The sequence below is a fragment of the Pezoporus flaviventris genome, unplaced genomic scaffold, assembly GCF_033815535.1.
Source record: "Pezoporus flaviventris isolate CSIRO_AGI_PZ_B2104156 unplaced genomic scaffold, CSIRO_AGI_Pfla_v1 ptg000036l, whole genome shotgun sequence".
Lineage (NCBI taxonomy): Eukaryota > Metazoa > Chordata > Aves > Psittaciformes > Psittacidae > Pezoporus > Pezoporus flaviventris.
Window position 1 is genome coordinate 26,188,065 of NW_026892584.1, and position 16,371 is coordinate 26,204,435.

A 16,371-nucleotide genomic window follows, 5' to 3' on the forward strand; every position below is an offset into this window, starting at 1 on the left:
TGCACTCTGCTTTGAGAGTTTCTTGGATTCTGTACTTAAATCATAGTCTTGAATTTCAGTTGAAAAGCCATGGCTCTCAAGAGAATTCTCAAGAGCTGTTCTCCACCACGTTCTCTGATGCAGCAGCATCTGGTGCAGTCAGAGTTTTGGAGACAAGTTCCTCGACAGTGTCTGTTACAGCTGAGCAATCTCATAGATATTGTCTTTCTCAAGGAGTATTGCAAAATTTCTCTCCACTCAGACATTTCTTCTCTTTGTCTGACCTTTTTGGTGCTAAGTTCTGTAAATAGGAAATATGGAAGCTGTGTTCTTGTTCATGGACAGTTTTTTACCATGCCTAGGGAAACAGGACTTCAAAAAGACACATTACTTACAAATCTGCATAGCTGACGTCCTGGGTTGGTGGTGAGGTCACTACATTTTTTGCAGGAGTGTTATTGGTGTATGTTCTTTATCTGGGTGTTTTTATTCACACAGGGATTGATTTCAAGTGTCATTGCCTTGGAACATACTCTTTCTGCAGCAGTTTGATATCAGTTGAGACTTCAGTATATTGGTTCTTCCAGATTAGGAGATTTACCTTTCTAAGATAAAGACATATAGCTTCTCTCGTAGCACACATTGATTTTCTTTTTTCAGGAATATTGTGGCATTTCCTTTTAGCTTGATTTATCCTTGGCTACATGCATCAAGATGAGGGAACTGGCATCAAGAGTGGAAGCTACTTGTTAGCCTTGATATACAGGAGAGACAAATAATGTGCTCCTCTCTCTCCTTGTGATAATTAACCTAAATGGGCATCTTTTTTTTCTGCATTTTCTAGCGCAGATCACAAATAAATGTGTAATGCACCTCATATATATGTTATATAAAACTTAAATAAATGTGCAATGCTGAAATCAATTTCCTTTACATTGAGTTCTCCAGCTGGATTAGTCCAGCCCAGCAGGGATTTAAGACCTGTATGTGGCCTCCAGAGCCTTCTGCACTGCGATTTTTCAGGTTACAGTCTTTGCTGTGATTGTTTCTTTTCCTCTATGTTTGTGTCAAGTTATATAGACCTGGTGAGTACAGAGTTCAGGACAGCAGAATGCACAGATCAAGTCTGTGTGTTGTAGAGACATTAACCTTCTGCAATATGTAGGTTGCTTTTATTTTTCAGTATTACTCGTCTTGTTGTTCCCTACCTTTGATACACGAGCTGTGGAGAAGGAAAACCTCTGAGATGAATGGCGCTGAAATGGCACTGAGTTTAAATTCATTAATGTTAGTAAAAGATTTTACAAATACACATCCAGTCAGCATCTTCCCTGGCAAACAGGATATAAATTGGCAGCAGAATCAAGACTGGACAGTGTTCTAGGAAATTTTGGAAACTCTAAAAAGGTAGAAATGCATGTGAAAAAGTAAGAATTGGAATTCAGCTTTCACTGTCCGGTTATTCTAATTTTTTTTCTGACTTTCTAACTGTGATAAGACAAAGGTTTTGAAAACAGGACAATATTTAAAATGCTGCTTTTGGTGATCTTGGGGAAAAGATGTTCAGTAGCAATTAGGTACCATTTTTTGACTTACACTGTTACCAACTGGGGTTTTGTTGTTCAGCTGGGGTGTTTTCTTTGTGATGTCTTTGTCACAGGGTTTGGTTTATTTTAAGAGCTGTTTTGCTTTTGGAAGCAGCAGCCTACCTCCAGCAGCATCTCTGACATATTGCCCTTGAACCTTATACACACAGGGATTCCGTCCTGCACCCGGGATGCGTCTGAGCCAAGCTCTGGACGGTTAATGTGAAGCAGATAAGCCCTGTTACCAGAGAGGGAATGGCACAAAGATGCATGTCTTCAGTGAAGTTTCTCAGAAATCACCTTACGACTTCTCGTAGACTAATTAACTTGATTTTTATCTAGTGGTTTGCCCTCATGAGTCAGTCCTCTTCCATTTTGCAGGTGGGCTAGAGGGATACTACACTTAATTTGGGATGGTGGACGAATCGCATGTCATTTTTAACTGCCTATGGTACGGATTCATATGCTGGGTCATGGTCAATGTCCAAAGCAGTGCTATGGTCATATGTATGCTGTGTGCTAAGTCTTAAGAGTGCAGAAATGAGTTCTTACGGCAGGGAGTTCTGTTTAAATGGCTTATGAAGAAAATACACATTGGAAAGGAATCTGTGTAAAACCTTCATCCCTATTAATCTTAGTGCTCCTTTATTTGTACCAGGATTTAGGGCTGTTGTATGTAGATCTTTCACATGTAGGCCCTGATTATGTATTTTTCTTTGGTAACACCATGCCTTATCATTACTCCATTACTTCTATGGGTTTCTGTTTTACACCTGCATGCTATCAGTTATATCTACAGTACTTCGCATTTGTCTAGCTTCTCTGCCTTCGTCTTCCCCCAGCTCTCTTGTTATATGTTTGAGAATCCTTTCTCAACTTTAGCTTCCAGTGTGCATTGTTGTATTCTGGGCCTGGGGCTTTTAACTCTATGGTTTATACCCAGTGGAAAAGCCACTGAATGCTTGCAAACACATGGCCATTCAATATTATACTGAATAAAGACAATAAAACTAGCACCAGAAGGCTTTCAGGAGAAGCATTGTGAGACAGTGAACTGAGTTTTGCAAACTGCTGAGCTAGCAAGATCCTCGGATCACTGGAGCATCCCGCAGGGACTATGCAAGGGCCCGTAAACTTTTCTGAAGGGACTTTCGGGACATTACATGCTGCTTTTGGGCGATGCCAGTGCTGTGCTCCTGGGGAACACCTGCACGCTTCCCAGCATCGTTTGCAAAGAGAGGAGCTGCTCTGCAAAGGATTGCTGCTGCAATTGCACTAATTCCCAGAGAACAACTTCCGCAGAAAGAACAGCTGGATGGCTCTGAGGCTGATGGTTGGCTGTGGCTGACATAACAGGCCATACAGTAGTACTGAGAGGTGAGATCTTTGAGTGGTAACTGCCAGTCCACTGGCTAACTGAGGCCTTAATATTTATTGTTTGTTAAGAAACAGATCTTGGGAATTGAAGTTAGGGTATTCCCACATAAATGTTGTCCTGTGGTTTATGATGCAGTCAAAAGCTAAACTTGCTTTTGCATAACCAGTAAATCTGGGGGTAAATGGTGGTGTTCTGGTCGTCTGAGTAAATCAATACTGTGAGGAAATGGTGGGCTTCAGTATGAGTGTGTTGATGCAGGCAGACCGTAGGCTGTTGGCCTAAAGGGTGGCTACTGGTCTTCCTGAGTGAGTAAAGGAAAGAATTTACTATCTTTTTGTACGCAGTGCAGTTGTATGGAAACCAGCTTGCAACAACTCGAGAGAAAGGACTTGAGTCTTGTGTCAGCTGCTCAAGAGTTCACACAGCAGCAATTTGTTTGGCACCAAACATGCTTTGTGCCATTGCAGTCTTCCCTGCAGTAGCTGCTAAAAAACCACTGGTCCAAAAATAATTACTTCTAAAAAATTAAATACAGTCATCTTTATGAGTAAGCTGAAGGGTTGCAAGGATTTTGTTTCCTGCCTTGGCTTTGCTTGGCGCGTTACAGCCTTGGGAAGCCATAATCATGTGTCATGGATACGGAGACCTTCACTGACTAGGCTGTTACAGGGACGGTGTTTCCAAGTTCCAGGTGCTGCCAGTTCCTGCAAAGATTGCTCAGGTCTTTGGGGTAGCATTGCTCATTAAAAATCTGGTCAGAAACAAAGATGAGAATGCTTTGAAGCTCAGGGATGAGAAATAGCTGCAGAATAAATGGTCTGTTTGACATCACAGCATGACGAAATGAAACATAGTGAAGAGCTGTACCTAAGCTCCAACAGCAGCGGGGGCTCTGGGCGCTGCACAGGGGCTTGTGCTCTGCACAGAAGTCACTTGAAGAGTGCATTGCCGAGTAAGAAGCCCCCGCTGTTCTGTGCTCACTTGGAAATGTCATGCTATGGGCATGGCCCTCCACAAAAGAAACTAAGAAGTCTCTGGCTTGCCAGCTGTCAGAGCTGGGAAGATACAGCTTTCTGCTGCTTGGCACAGTGCTCACAGCTGCAGCCCAGAGCATTTCTAAGCATAGGTAGATGATACTCTGCTTTGTAATGATTGCTCCAGAGAGGAGAGCACTGTGGCTCTTACAAATACTGTTTCTAAACATTGTCTTTTTGTAGCTAGCTGCTCTTCCTAAGATGTGTTATTTGAAAACAGCCTTTGTAATTGTTTTTATTTGACGCAGGTTGCGCAGCCAATCATGGACACTCAGTAGATGCAGGGATAGGTAGGACTGGCCTAACTTTTCCCTTGAGCATGGATTCATGGTGTTTTCAAAAGTCAACCTTATTTCTACTGTTTCTTAGTCTCCGGCCTGGAAATTAGAAATGGAAAATAATTACTTAAGCTGATGGACATTCTGTGCTTGCTCTCTGAGAACCAAATGAGGATGGGTTTTATGTAGAGATGTATCGATATGTATATATACATACATGTTGTCAGGTATTTCACTTAGAGTTTTTAAAATAATACAAAGTATTTTTTTACAATTTCTGTTTTTTGTGTAAAGTTACGGATGACACATACGTGCTTTGGGAAATCCAGTAAAATATTTTCCTTGAACTTTCAGGTTTCTTTCCTCTATCTTGTGTCTTCTGTACTCCCAGCTTTTCACTTCACCACTTGCTTTTAGCTGCATATTTTCCATGATTGCCATAAGACAAAAAGATTGGTTCTGCTGGGTACAAGCTGGTGCTTTTAAGAGCAACCCTTGTTGATCCAGTAGAACAACAGGGGAGAAAACAATAAAAGCCTGAGCAATAAACACCAGCAGGGAACCTGCCATGTGCCTCACGCCAATTGGACTTAATGCTGTATCATTAAGAGTTGCCTAGTAGGTAATGGGAAATAGCCACAAAAAATGTCTATAGTGCCCATTTTATTGGAATAGCAAAACCAAGAATGGTGCTTGACCCTAATGCACAAAATACAAATTACCCTAAGAGCTTTTAACCAAAAGCTTAGTGATAAAAAAAAAATAATTACTAGTTTTGGAAAGCGTATTTATGATCTGTGTAGTGCAGAGGCTGATGACAGGTGTGATTGCTTACTGTAACAATGCTGAAAGTCGTCTCAAAAGGAGAAAATACAAAATATCTCAAATGTTAGGTCTTTAGAATGTTTGTATGTTACCAATAAAAGAGTTGTTCATGACAAGGGACTTAATGACATGGGCCTTCACCTGCTGCTCAGCAGCCTGGGCAGTTAGCTGAGAAGGAATTAGTGTATAAATATGGACCGTATCCTCACGTGTGTTAAGGGTTGACCTAAATCTGCCTGCCCTTGAGGTTGACAGCGCAGCTCTCACTGGCATTACTTGAACAGCCATTCTCAAATGTTCCAGATCAAACCCCTTTCAAAAACAGATTTACTTGTTTGATATTTGCCTGTGCACAGACACATGTGCTTGTTTCCTGGCAGCCTGCCTCTCCCATCTCCCACCAAAGCTGCCTCCCCTCCAAGATGAACATCATTGTCCCCACCCAAGCTGCTGGGTTTGGGTGGTGGAGGCGAGTCTGCACTCACTTTCCAGCAGAGGCTGACTATCATCTGCCTCCTTTGTGCACCCTTGCTTAGAGTAACTATGTCCCTCAAAAGCCCCTGGGATACACAATGGTCTCCCTGTCATGGTGCCCACTTGTGCTTACCCTGTGTGGTCATAGCTCCCAGTGAGACATCTCCCTTCTGTCAGCAACAAAGCTGATGAAGGGCCTGGAGCACAAGTCTTCTGAGGCTGAGGGAACTGGGGTTGTTCAGTCTGGAGAAGAGGAGGCTCAGGGGGGACCTTGCCTTACTGCTCTCTGCAAGTACCTGAAACAGGATGGAGCCAGGAGGTGGCTGATCTCCCAAATAACAAGCGATAGGACAAGAGGTAACAGCCTCAAGCTGCGCCAGGGGAGGTTTAGACTGGATGTTGGGAAAAATCTCTTCACTGAGAGGGTGATCATGCATTGGAACAGGCTGCTTGGGGAAGGGGTGGAACCACTGTCCCTGAGAGTGTCCAGAATCCATGCAGACAAGGCCCTCAGTGACATGGTTTAGTGGTGGCTTTGCCAGTCCTAGGGTAATTGCCAGGCTTGATCTTAAATGTCTTTCCCAACCTAGTTGATTCCATGATTCTCCACCCTGCTCGTCTCTGCACCCAACCTTTAGTGGTTGCACCTGAGCTGCCGCGAGCAGGCTGGTCAGCTGGGGCACCCCAGAAGGGGAGAGTGCAGCCCTATCTGTGGGGCTCTTTGCCACTGTCTCATCAAAACAGCTTTTTATTGCTGAAGTCAAGGGAAGAACAGCTCAACCAGCTGCAGCTTTGAAGCTGGCAGAGCCCCGCTCCCCAGTTTCCATCCCCTGCGCCATCCATCATGCTTATATGAAATTTCGTGGTATGCAAGAAGAAAAAGCTTTTGCTCTGAGCTAGACCTACCAGTCTGTCCTGGGGGCCCGCACGGAGCTTTATCCTTGAGGCTAACCTGCAGTCTCCCTGTGCATCGCTTCAGCTTCCCCTGGAGTGGCGCTGTGTCTGAAGATCTGTGTGGTCAGAGGAAGGGCATCTTCCAGGCTGGCTGAAAAGCAGTGCTGGATCTGTGCCACAGGAGCTGTAGTAGTTGTCTGCTGTAACCTGTGTAATTAGTCCTTCCAGCGCATATAATGGGTCAGCAAATGTTACTGAACACGGGCTCACCAGAGGGTGCTTAGCTGGAGAGAGCTGCCCTGATGCCAAATACACGTCCAAGATGGGTGTGTATTTGAGGGAAGATGACTTTTAAAAACACCTTGAGCTGGGATCTTCTAGGGCTGGTTCAGTCACTGCAAACAGATCCGAGTCAAGCAGGAGCAAAGAGAAACCAGAGCGTAAAGTGTTCCTGCCCACGGCAGGGGGGTTGGAACTAGATGATCTTAAGGTCCTTTCCAACCCTAACTATTCTATGATTCTATGTTTTATTGCTTGTCAGAGTTTCTCCCCGAGCTATTTTGGCAAAGGGGATGAACACTCACTAGTAACTTCAAGGTCTAATTAGCTGTACACGAGTCATAAGGGCTCTTTTGGGAAGTAATAACACAGGTGAGCTCGTAAGGGCTCTCGGAGCCTCGCCAGCTTAGTTGGCGTGGTTGCATCTCCCTGTTCAGGACAGCAGCGGCCTGCAGGCAGCGCCGTTCAGTGCTTTGTTGCGGTTCAGCAGCAAAGCGTGCACTGGTTGCATTTCTGTGGATGGGGTATGACTGCGGTTGGAAATGTAAAAGGATAGCCCCGAGGAATCGTTCCCGGAGGAGACAGTTACGGGTGGGATTTTTGCATGCACTACAGAAACGCGAATAGAGGGAAGGAAAGGATGTATGCTTTTAAAGAGGAAGCTGAGTCAGCAGTAGGTGAGTGCCTACCCCCATTGTTTCCTCGGGTCGTTAGTGGGAAATGGTAAAGCAAGAGCCCACCCAGGCCAGAGGGTCACTGCGTGGGCAGTGGCTCTCCCTTCTCCCCCAGCCCCCCGCCGGCAGACACACTTTGTCAGTGGAAATCTCCCTGTGACAGGCACCCATTAGTCTTTGTTTGAAAACCAGCTGCTGCATCTTGGGCACTGCTAGAATGTAAATGAAATTACAACCATACCCTGCACAGCACAATGAGCGAAACCCTCATTTCTTAAGAACTCACACCCTATTTCCATTACGCTTCAGGCTCTAGAGTGACTCCAGCATTCCCCCCATCCCAGCCTTCTCTGTACCAGTGCTCCTATGACCTAGATGGACGGAAGGCCATTTGAATGCCCCCTTCCTTCTCTTCCAGGCTGCTGCTTTCCAAGGCCCTCATGGGAGTGTCGGGCTGTGATTCAGCTCACCCTGCTATGATGGGGGTCACATGCAGCAGGGATATATCCTATGGGCAGGGACACCCTCCACTGGACCAGGTTGCTCAAGGCCTCATACAGCCTGGCCTGACAGTGCCAGTCATGACAAAAAAAAGCCAGAGTAAAACAGAGCTCTGCAGTTCCTGTTTCCTTGTAGTTTTGTGGCAAACACTAGAGTGAAAATATTGCTCCAAATACCGGGTACAGTCCAGTTCAACATCACTATTGATCAGGTTGTGGAGTCGCTCTCCTTGGAGATACTCAGAAGCCATCTGGACATGGTCCTGGGCGAGCGGCTCTTGATGGCCCTGCTTGAGCAGGGAGTTGGACTAGCTGACCTCCAAAGGTCCCTTCCAACCTCAGTCACCCCGTCACTCTGATGTGGGACATTGCTTTGCCCTCAGCCCCTCACCTGCCACTTTACTGACACCCACGAACCTGTATGTTAGCAGAAACATATAAGAAGCAAGAAACTGCCTCCCGGGTTTTGTTCCAGCAGGATGTCTTCACTAAACCTGTATCTGTGTCCTCTAATTGTTTACCTATGACCAAAAGAATTTACTAACCCCTTCTCTGTGCCAGGCCACCATTTCCTTTTCCAGCAGCATCAGTTTTGCCTAACCAATGCATTACTTAAGCTCTGAGGTAGTTCTTGCCTTCAGGAACAGCTCCATCCTGTCCTTCATGATGCCACCAGCAGCACTGCTCAGACGCTGTATCTTTGAGTCTTTCACCTGTAGGCTTTGGGATGTACCTTCATGAGCCTCCAACCCCTCCTTCCTGATCCCCCCAACAAGGATCAGACTGACCCTGAGGCACTGGCATTAGGTTTAAACCAGACCATCGGTTAGAGGGAGCTGCTCAGCTCCACAGGGATGTGGCAGAAGGCATAAGCCCTTTAGCTGCAGTGTGATTCTTTTCACAGTGAAAGGTAAGAAATTCCCAGCGTAATGCTTCAGAGCAGAAGTTTTCAGAGGTCCGTATAGATACAAAGGAGTAACTCTTTATTTTAAAATGGATCCAGTAAATTTGGTTTTAGGGTTGTAAAATATACAAACCTCAAGAAATGAACACAGGCATCACTGCCCTCCCAGAGCCCTCCTACCATGCCTCTCCGGGTACCTCCCTCCTCTTCACAGACTTTCCCCCTCACCACCACTTCTCCCATGACAAGAGAACCCTCAACACACAATGTTCTGTTATGCTCCATCCGGTTCAAAACGGGTCACCAAGTCCTGGTCACAGGGAAAAGAAATCTCCTTAGGTTTATACCCCTACCACAGTGGGGCTGCAGACCTCAGGGCTCAGCTCCTCACCAACTTATGTTAAAACCCACAGGGACTGAGAGGTCCCAGATGATGTGCTCCTCTTTCACCAAGGGCAGGTTGCAGGGCCGAGATGTTTGGGGCAATTTTGCCAGCAGAAGCATGGTGTAAGAGGAGGCAGGTGGAGTTTAACATGATGCTCTCCTCTCAGGTGATGGGCTGATGGGAGCTGGTTGTGCACCCTGCTCTTCTCCAGCATCACAGATAGTACTGATGGTGAGTGGTCCCTCCTGGGCTGCTTCCACCAGCACACACTCACCTGCTTGGTTGCAGAATGCAGCTGCCTGGGGGGCTCTTGCCAAACAGCACAAGGGAGGCAGGGGGAGTGTTGTTCATGCTGGCTACAAAAAAAAACATCACTGTTTTTACATCTCCCAGACAGGGTCAGCTATCCCCACGAGGTGCTTGAAATGCTGGAATTCACCAGCTGTTTTCTTTGGACACCGGTGTGCTATATCTGGACAGAAACTGAAGCATGCTGTTGGACTGAGCACATCCACTGGCCTGCTGTGCCAAGAAAACTTTGCCCAGTATAAAACCTGCCTGCTTCATAAACAGGCTGTTTGCCCTGACCTGTGGCCCTCTGGAGAAGAGAAGGAAGGCAGCTGGCCTAGGGGCAGGGGCAGAGCTACAGGAGAGTAATTTCCCAGGCTCTAACCCGATGGCTTCATCTCTGTCCCTCCCCTCCGAGGTCTCTGGCAAGACCTTACCAGTTTTGAGCACAGGAATAAAACACACAGCATAAAATCCCAACACCCGAGGCAAGCGACACTGCTCACCGAGGGAGCTGTCTGTCAGGCCAGAGAGAAAACACTCAGAATAACAGAGCACCCATGAAGTACTTAGCACATGATGGCTGCACACAGGCCCCAGGGCTGCCGTGTGTCACAGAGACTCAGCTGCAGAGCAGTTCCTGGGAGCATCTGACAGCCTTGAACCCTTCCGGGATGTTGCTGTCCAGCTTGGAAATGATTTTGTAAATGGGTTTCTTCCAGGAGGGGTCGGCATCCTTGCCCGCCTTGACGGCACTGAAGAACTCCTGCAGCGTCAGGCTGGCCACCTCCAGGAACCGGCCTGGCACCTGCAGCGAGACAGGCATCACCCACGGCACCACCGGGTCCCTCTTGGCCAGCAAGCCCCACCACCCTGCCACGCCTTACCCCAGCTCCCATCCTCACCTCAAAGTCGTTCCCCTTGTTATAGTGCATGTTGAGGGTGCGGAAAAGCTCTGAGTCCCGGGAGACCTGGAGGGTGCCAGCATCCACAACACCTTCCAGCAGCGCCTGCCGGGCAGACTTCTCCACCTGGATGTAATAAAACTCACGGAAGTTGCTGAACCACTTGATGAGCTGGGAGGTGATGCAGCGGCTGAACTGCCAGGGGAAGAGCCAGAGGACAGGTATTTATCCAGCTTGGAGCCTCCTGACCCATGAGCCCCCGTAAGTCCAGTCACATACCAGTGGCCTGGCCCCAAACCCAGCCCTGCCCCAGGGGAGGGTGACATGGGGGTCTCCACAGTGCCACTCCCCACTGAGTTCCACATCCATTTTACCTGCACATCGAGGAAGTAGGTCTTCAGCAGACTGGAGCTGGGGTAGCGGGTGAAGAAAAACATCAGCTTGGCCTTCTTCAGGTGGCCAGGGGTCAGCGCCTCCTGCATCTGCCTTGGGGTCAAGGAAAGCCTGCATGCAGCAGCCCGACCGGCTCAGCATGTCCCTGAGGACACACGTGCCTTGGATAATCTCTCCCCAAGGCCTGGCAGCAGGATGAAAGGGGTTCATCCCTGGATGGGCAGCCACTGTTTTTTCCTTTCGGCCTCCCGGGGGAAGCTGCCACTCCCAGCAGCTCTTCCCAGGCTGGTGGGAGAAGATCTTTCCATGAGACTCTTGGCGTAAAATTACGAGACCACCAGGATGGCCCAAGAGCAGGTTTGGGAGCACCTGACTCAGCTATGCTACAGCATCCAACCAGCCCTGAGGAGCTGTGATGCCCCTTCATGGCTCAGGATCCCTTTCCTGCCCACCCTGTTTTAGCCCCCAGTATGGAGCAGCAGGGACACTGGCCCTAGGGAGTCTAGCCGGGTTTGTGCTGAGCTCTGGGTGTGGAGGACAAGGGGAGCATGCCCAAGCCCAGGGACCTCTCCAGCTGCCCCCAAAGGATATATGTGTGGAGATGAAGGGTGCCCTGTCCACCGCAGCCTGCAGCTCTCTACGGCCATCCCTGCCAGCCGGCAGCAGTGCCAGGCCCTCCATGCCAGCAGGGCTCAGGGGCTGCTGCCGTCTCATGACCGATGACCTCAGTTTGACAGTTCCCCAGTGCAGGTTGAGGGGCTCCAGAGGACCCCTTTCCAGAGAAGAGGGGCTCACATGAGAGCCACTTCTCCAGAGGCCATGCTGGCCATAGCCCAGCAGCTGGCTCAGCAGCTGGCTGTCCTGGATGGGGGCAGCCAAGCCCAGTGGATAGCTCATGCTGGGAGCCCGAGGGTTTTTTCTCACCCCTTTTGAACTGAAGGAGCCAGTGTGTGAGCCCAGGCTCTTCGCTGGAGCTCCTGATGGGGCCTCAGCCTCGGGTGAACCCAGCGCGCCTGGTATGTTTCTGGGAGATGGTTTAGCAAGTGGCTTCCTGCATCTCGCAGCAGCAAAATGCTCTCTCCTGGCATCTGACCCTGGCACTGGGAGTCTGTGGTGCTGCTGCAGTAAGTGGCTGGCTGCCTTTGGCCAGGCAGTCTGCAGAACAGAGTCCACTACCCGGGACATCGTCTCAGCCAGTTCATTCTTCAGTGCCTGTGATAGAGCCCTTGCTGCAGAGGGCAGCCCACCTGTGTCATCTCTGTCCTCATCCTTCTCTGGCCCCTGCGCCTCCAGGATGCTCCTCCAAAGAGGCGCTTTGCATGGGTCACTGGTGGCGGTGGCACTGTCCTTGTCCAGTCTGTCTCCAGGATTTCCAGGCAATGGATGCGCTTTCTTGGAACCTTCCTGGGTTTGGGCAGTGTCCGCAGAGTCACAGACCTGGGAGAACTTCTCCTGAAGCCTTCTCAGCTGCTGCTCCAAGAAGCAGAGCTGCTCCTTCAGCTGCTGGCAGCCCTCAGCATGGGGGCTGCCCCCCGAGGAGGCCACTCGATTGGCTGCCCCTGCACCCTGCTGGGACACCCTTGGCTTCCTCTTGCTCTCCCAGGGCAGCTCACTACCACTCTCCCTCTCCTGCTGAAAAGCTGCCTCGAGGCTAGTGCCAAATGCCTGAGGGGTTGGTGGGAGGCTCATGCCTTGGATGATGCTCTCCACCCTGGCCCGCTTGGCTTGTAGGTGCTGGTCAGAGATCTGGTCCCATAGGTGCTGGTCAGAGAGCTGGTCCCTGTCGCTGGCACAGGGCATGGGAGCTGGGGCACAGGTCCTGGGGAAAGCCAGGGTTTGTGCTCCTTCTCCAGGAGATGCGCCACACTCGTATTCCTGAGGCAGGGTCACTGCCTGAGAGGAGGGGAAAAGGATGGTGGGATCCAGGCTCCTGCCAAGTATCGGGTGGCTGAGAAGCTGAGATATCAGGGGTGTGCTGAGGGAAGGCAAGAGAGAGTCACTCTGGAAGCAGGGCTCCAACTTCAGCTGCTGGCTGTGCCCTGAAGTAGCACAGTCTCTCTCCTGCTCAGGGCCAGTCCTGCCATCCATTGTCTCTTCTTCCTGCCAGGACACCAGAGCTGATCCTCGGCTAGTTGAGGATCATTTCCAGTGACAGACAGGCAGTTTCCCCAGGTGTCTGATGTTTCAGCCTGCTAGCACCATGGAGCTGGAGAAAGAGCAAGAAACATCAGTGGGCAGGACCTTACACCACAGCTGTTTAGACACATGGCCAGAGTTTTTTCCTCCCAGATTTCCAGGGCATCCCTGATCCCCTGCAAAGCCTATTTCACCAGGGAACAACCCAGGCACTGCAAAACCCACGAGCAGGCTGTTGGGTGACACATGACAGCAGCAACAGCTTGGACACTGTCACAGCTCCCACCTACCAGCCAGGCAATCCTGGTGCCTGGAGTACGCTTCACATGGTTTGTGCCCTGGATGTACCCAGCAGTGCAGACTGCCCACGCTGCCAGCTGCATTCGCACTGCAGGCACCTGTGGGAGCTCCCCTGTGGGCTGTGGACTCAGGTACAAGGGTGGTGAGCACCCAACGGAGCCCTCTGCCACGCACACCTGGACAAAGGTGGCTTTGGGTGCTCCTTGTGCTGCGCAGCAGTAACAGCCCTGGCGAGGCATTCATGGCACACAGCAGCTGGGCCAAGGCATGGCTGCTGCCTGCTTCTGCCGGCACCAAGCACCTGCCACCAGGGCCCCAAGGGCACAGTGATGGGCTATGGGTCCAGGGCAGCACAAACAGGCTAGTGGAAAGGGGCACAGCGAGGATAAAAATGGGATGTGATCTGCTGCAAGCGAGACACACCGGGATGTTCAGGCTAATACAGCACAGGGCTCCTAGGCACTGGGCAAAACAAATACAAATAAATAACAATAAACCTGAATAAAAGGGATGGGGATTACCAAAGAAGAGAAAAACTACTGAGCCAGCATCCCTGAGCTTAAAATTGTCATGCTGACCCCAGGCAGGGATCCACCCCCTCCGCTCGTTAGATCACTCAAACAGCTTTGCACAAGAAGGCACAAAAGCTCATACCCTGAGCAATTACAGAATAACCGTCCCTGTGGGATGCTTCTTACTCATTCACATTAATTAGCAGGAGCTTTGCATCCCTGAAGTAGGACAGTTTGTGTCTTTCCCAGACACCTTTAAAGTGTCTGAGATTCTTTTGCTATACCCAGAAAAATCTGAACATTTTCAACACCATCAGTCTCCTGTCCCCGTGATTTTCTGCTCCATGGCAGGCCCCTGAGGGAAATGAGCAGTGTAGGAAATGAGTTCTTCTCACTGTTTTTTAGCAGGTCACCGTTCTTTGAACAGCCTACTGTTCCAGGCAGGCATCTGGGAGAGCTTCACCTTTTGCAGAGCTCTAGTCTTGACAAACCAAGTGTTTTCTGGGTTGTCTTACACCACTTGTTGCTCTCCCATGCTGTCTCCCCGCTCCCAACCATTAGGGTTTTATTTTCCTAACAGGCCACCATAGTTTACCCCTGGCCAGGGTTAGGTTGGTGTGCCAGGAGCTCTCAGCATCACCCCTGCTCTTGTGTAACAAGCTGCACCATCGCCTGTGGCTGCCTCTGCCTGCCAGCCGCTTCCAACAAAGACACACAGCAAACGCAATGCAGTCAGAGATTTCATCCACCCTTAAGCCTTTCCGCATGGCATTGGCAGGAGGCAGCCGGTCCTGCCACCTCACTCCATCTGTTACAGAAACACCTTCTTTTGGCGCTTGCTCACAATTTCTCACCTCGTCTGTGCTCAGCAGCAAGGTCAGGGATCTTACCTGTCCCCTGCGCTGAGACTTCCCAGCCCCAGAAACTTAGGGCCATACATCCCTCCTAAGATCTGCTCAGAGCTGGTGAGAAGCCCTCTGCTTGTATAAGGCTTCCAGCATCAACATGTTTTTGCCAGACATTTGGAGGGAGGGAGCAGAGCCTATGGTGTCAGGCCATGGCCTTGGCTCTCTTCCCACCTACAGCTTCCCCAGCACTGGAGAACCAGGAGGTGCTGCCCCAAGCAAACTTCCCGCTGATGCAGCCCCTTCCCTGCTGAGTTAGCAGATGCATGCTTTGGTTCCTACTCTTACTGCCAGCCTGCATCAGTATCACCTTCCAAAACACCAAAAATCAGCTGAGACTCCTCTTACCTGATGAAAAAGACTGAGGGACAAAATGAAGATGCTCAGAAGAAAAGGCAAGCATGTCCTCTCCAAAAATGGGAGTCATCCCCCACATGTTCCTCAGATGCTCCTTGGTAGGAGAGCCGTGCATGGAGCAGCTTGCCACTTCCCCAGCACTGCAATCCCCCCCCTGAGCCCTCCCCAGCCACTGCATCCCTCCGTCTTCAACACATGATCCCCATCCTGAGCCACTTGCACTTCTCTGCCCCACTCACCTCACCTCAGCTCAGCTCAGCTCCAGGGCTGCAAGGAGCACGGTGCCCCAAGGACAGGCATCCGGAGCTGTGGGATGCACAGAGGCAGTGCCTGTGTGTCCTCCCACTGTGCTCAGCTCCTTTAAAGAGGGAGTGAGGAGGCCAGAGGCAGCCAACCGGCTGGGAACGGCTTCTGAATATGCAGATGGACCTCAAGGAGGTCGGGTCCAGTGTCTGCACCCAACCATCTCCCCTGTTATTTGGCCATCTCCCAGGCTCATAGACCCCGGGGCTCAGGCAGGCAGGGGCCGATGCCGAGCTGCTGGCTGCACAGGTGGGCAGAGGCCCAGGTGAGCAATTCCCTCCTATGATTTTGCCTGGAAATCCCATCCAGGACCCAGGATAGTGAATCAGTGGTGAGATGATACAAATACACCTGTGCTGTGTAAGGAAGAGGCAAGGAAGGAGTCAGCCCAAAGCTCCAGGTGCTGCTCAGCTCCCACAGAAAGCACCCAAGCACTTCCAGCATTCCCTGCCATGGAGACATAGAGGCGTTCTGGCTGGCCTGGAAGTCTGTGGTGCAGGACATGGCCAGGAAATGGAACCACACAGGAAAAGCAGCAACACTGAGTCCCTCTCTTATCGCAGGGTGCTTTAGAGACACTGCAGCAGCCAGCAGAACCAGCACTGCTCTCAGATGAGCATGCCCTGACCACAGCCCAGGACAAACCTACCTGCCACAGGGGCACACATGCTTGTGAGATGCTTCATGCAGGAGCTGTTGGGTGGCTGTGTTGTCCCCAAAACAGGGTCTGTAGCCTGGTGCGCAATAGCCAATTCCCACAGACAGAGCTAATGTATTTGTTCATTCCAAGTTTGTGCAAAATGGGGTGCTGGGTGGCATCCCACAGAGCTAGCACACCACCCCATGCAGAATTCATGTGTTTATACAGTTCAGTTCAGGTTGGTGACTCCTTGTAACCCTCCCACCACGTACCAATTGGTCACTTGATTTACATGAGGTTACATCATTGACTTCTCACCACGCATGCTCAGGGAAGGGTCTTTAACCTGGGCCAGGGGTCTTTTGACCTCTGGTAGTGATTTTTAATATTATAATGAGGATAGTTCATCTAAAGGACAGACTCATCGTATCTTGCTGACACA

The 16,371-nt window shown here is 50.0% G+C and overlaps 1 protein-coding gene across 1 annotated transcript; it reads right to left on the reverse strand.

The window, feature by feature from the left end:
* Positions 1-9,767: 9,767 nt before the first annotated feature.
* PROX2 (prospero homeobox 2) lies at positions 9,768-14,664 on the reverse strand. The gene is made up of 5 exons (XM_061464249.1): positions 14,615-14,664; positions 11,365-12,904; positions 10,758-10,862; positions 10,384-10,578; positions 9,768-10,286 (listed from the first exon to the last, which is right to left on the reverse strand). The coding sequence occupies exons 1-5, from the start codon at positions 14,662-14,664 to the stop codon at positions 10,101-10,103; spliced, it is 2,076 nt and encodes a 691-aa protein (XP_061320233.1). The 3' UTR covers positions 9,768-10,100.
* Positions 14,665-16,371: the final 1,707 nt, after the last annotated feature.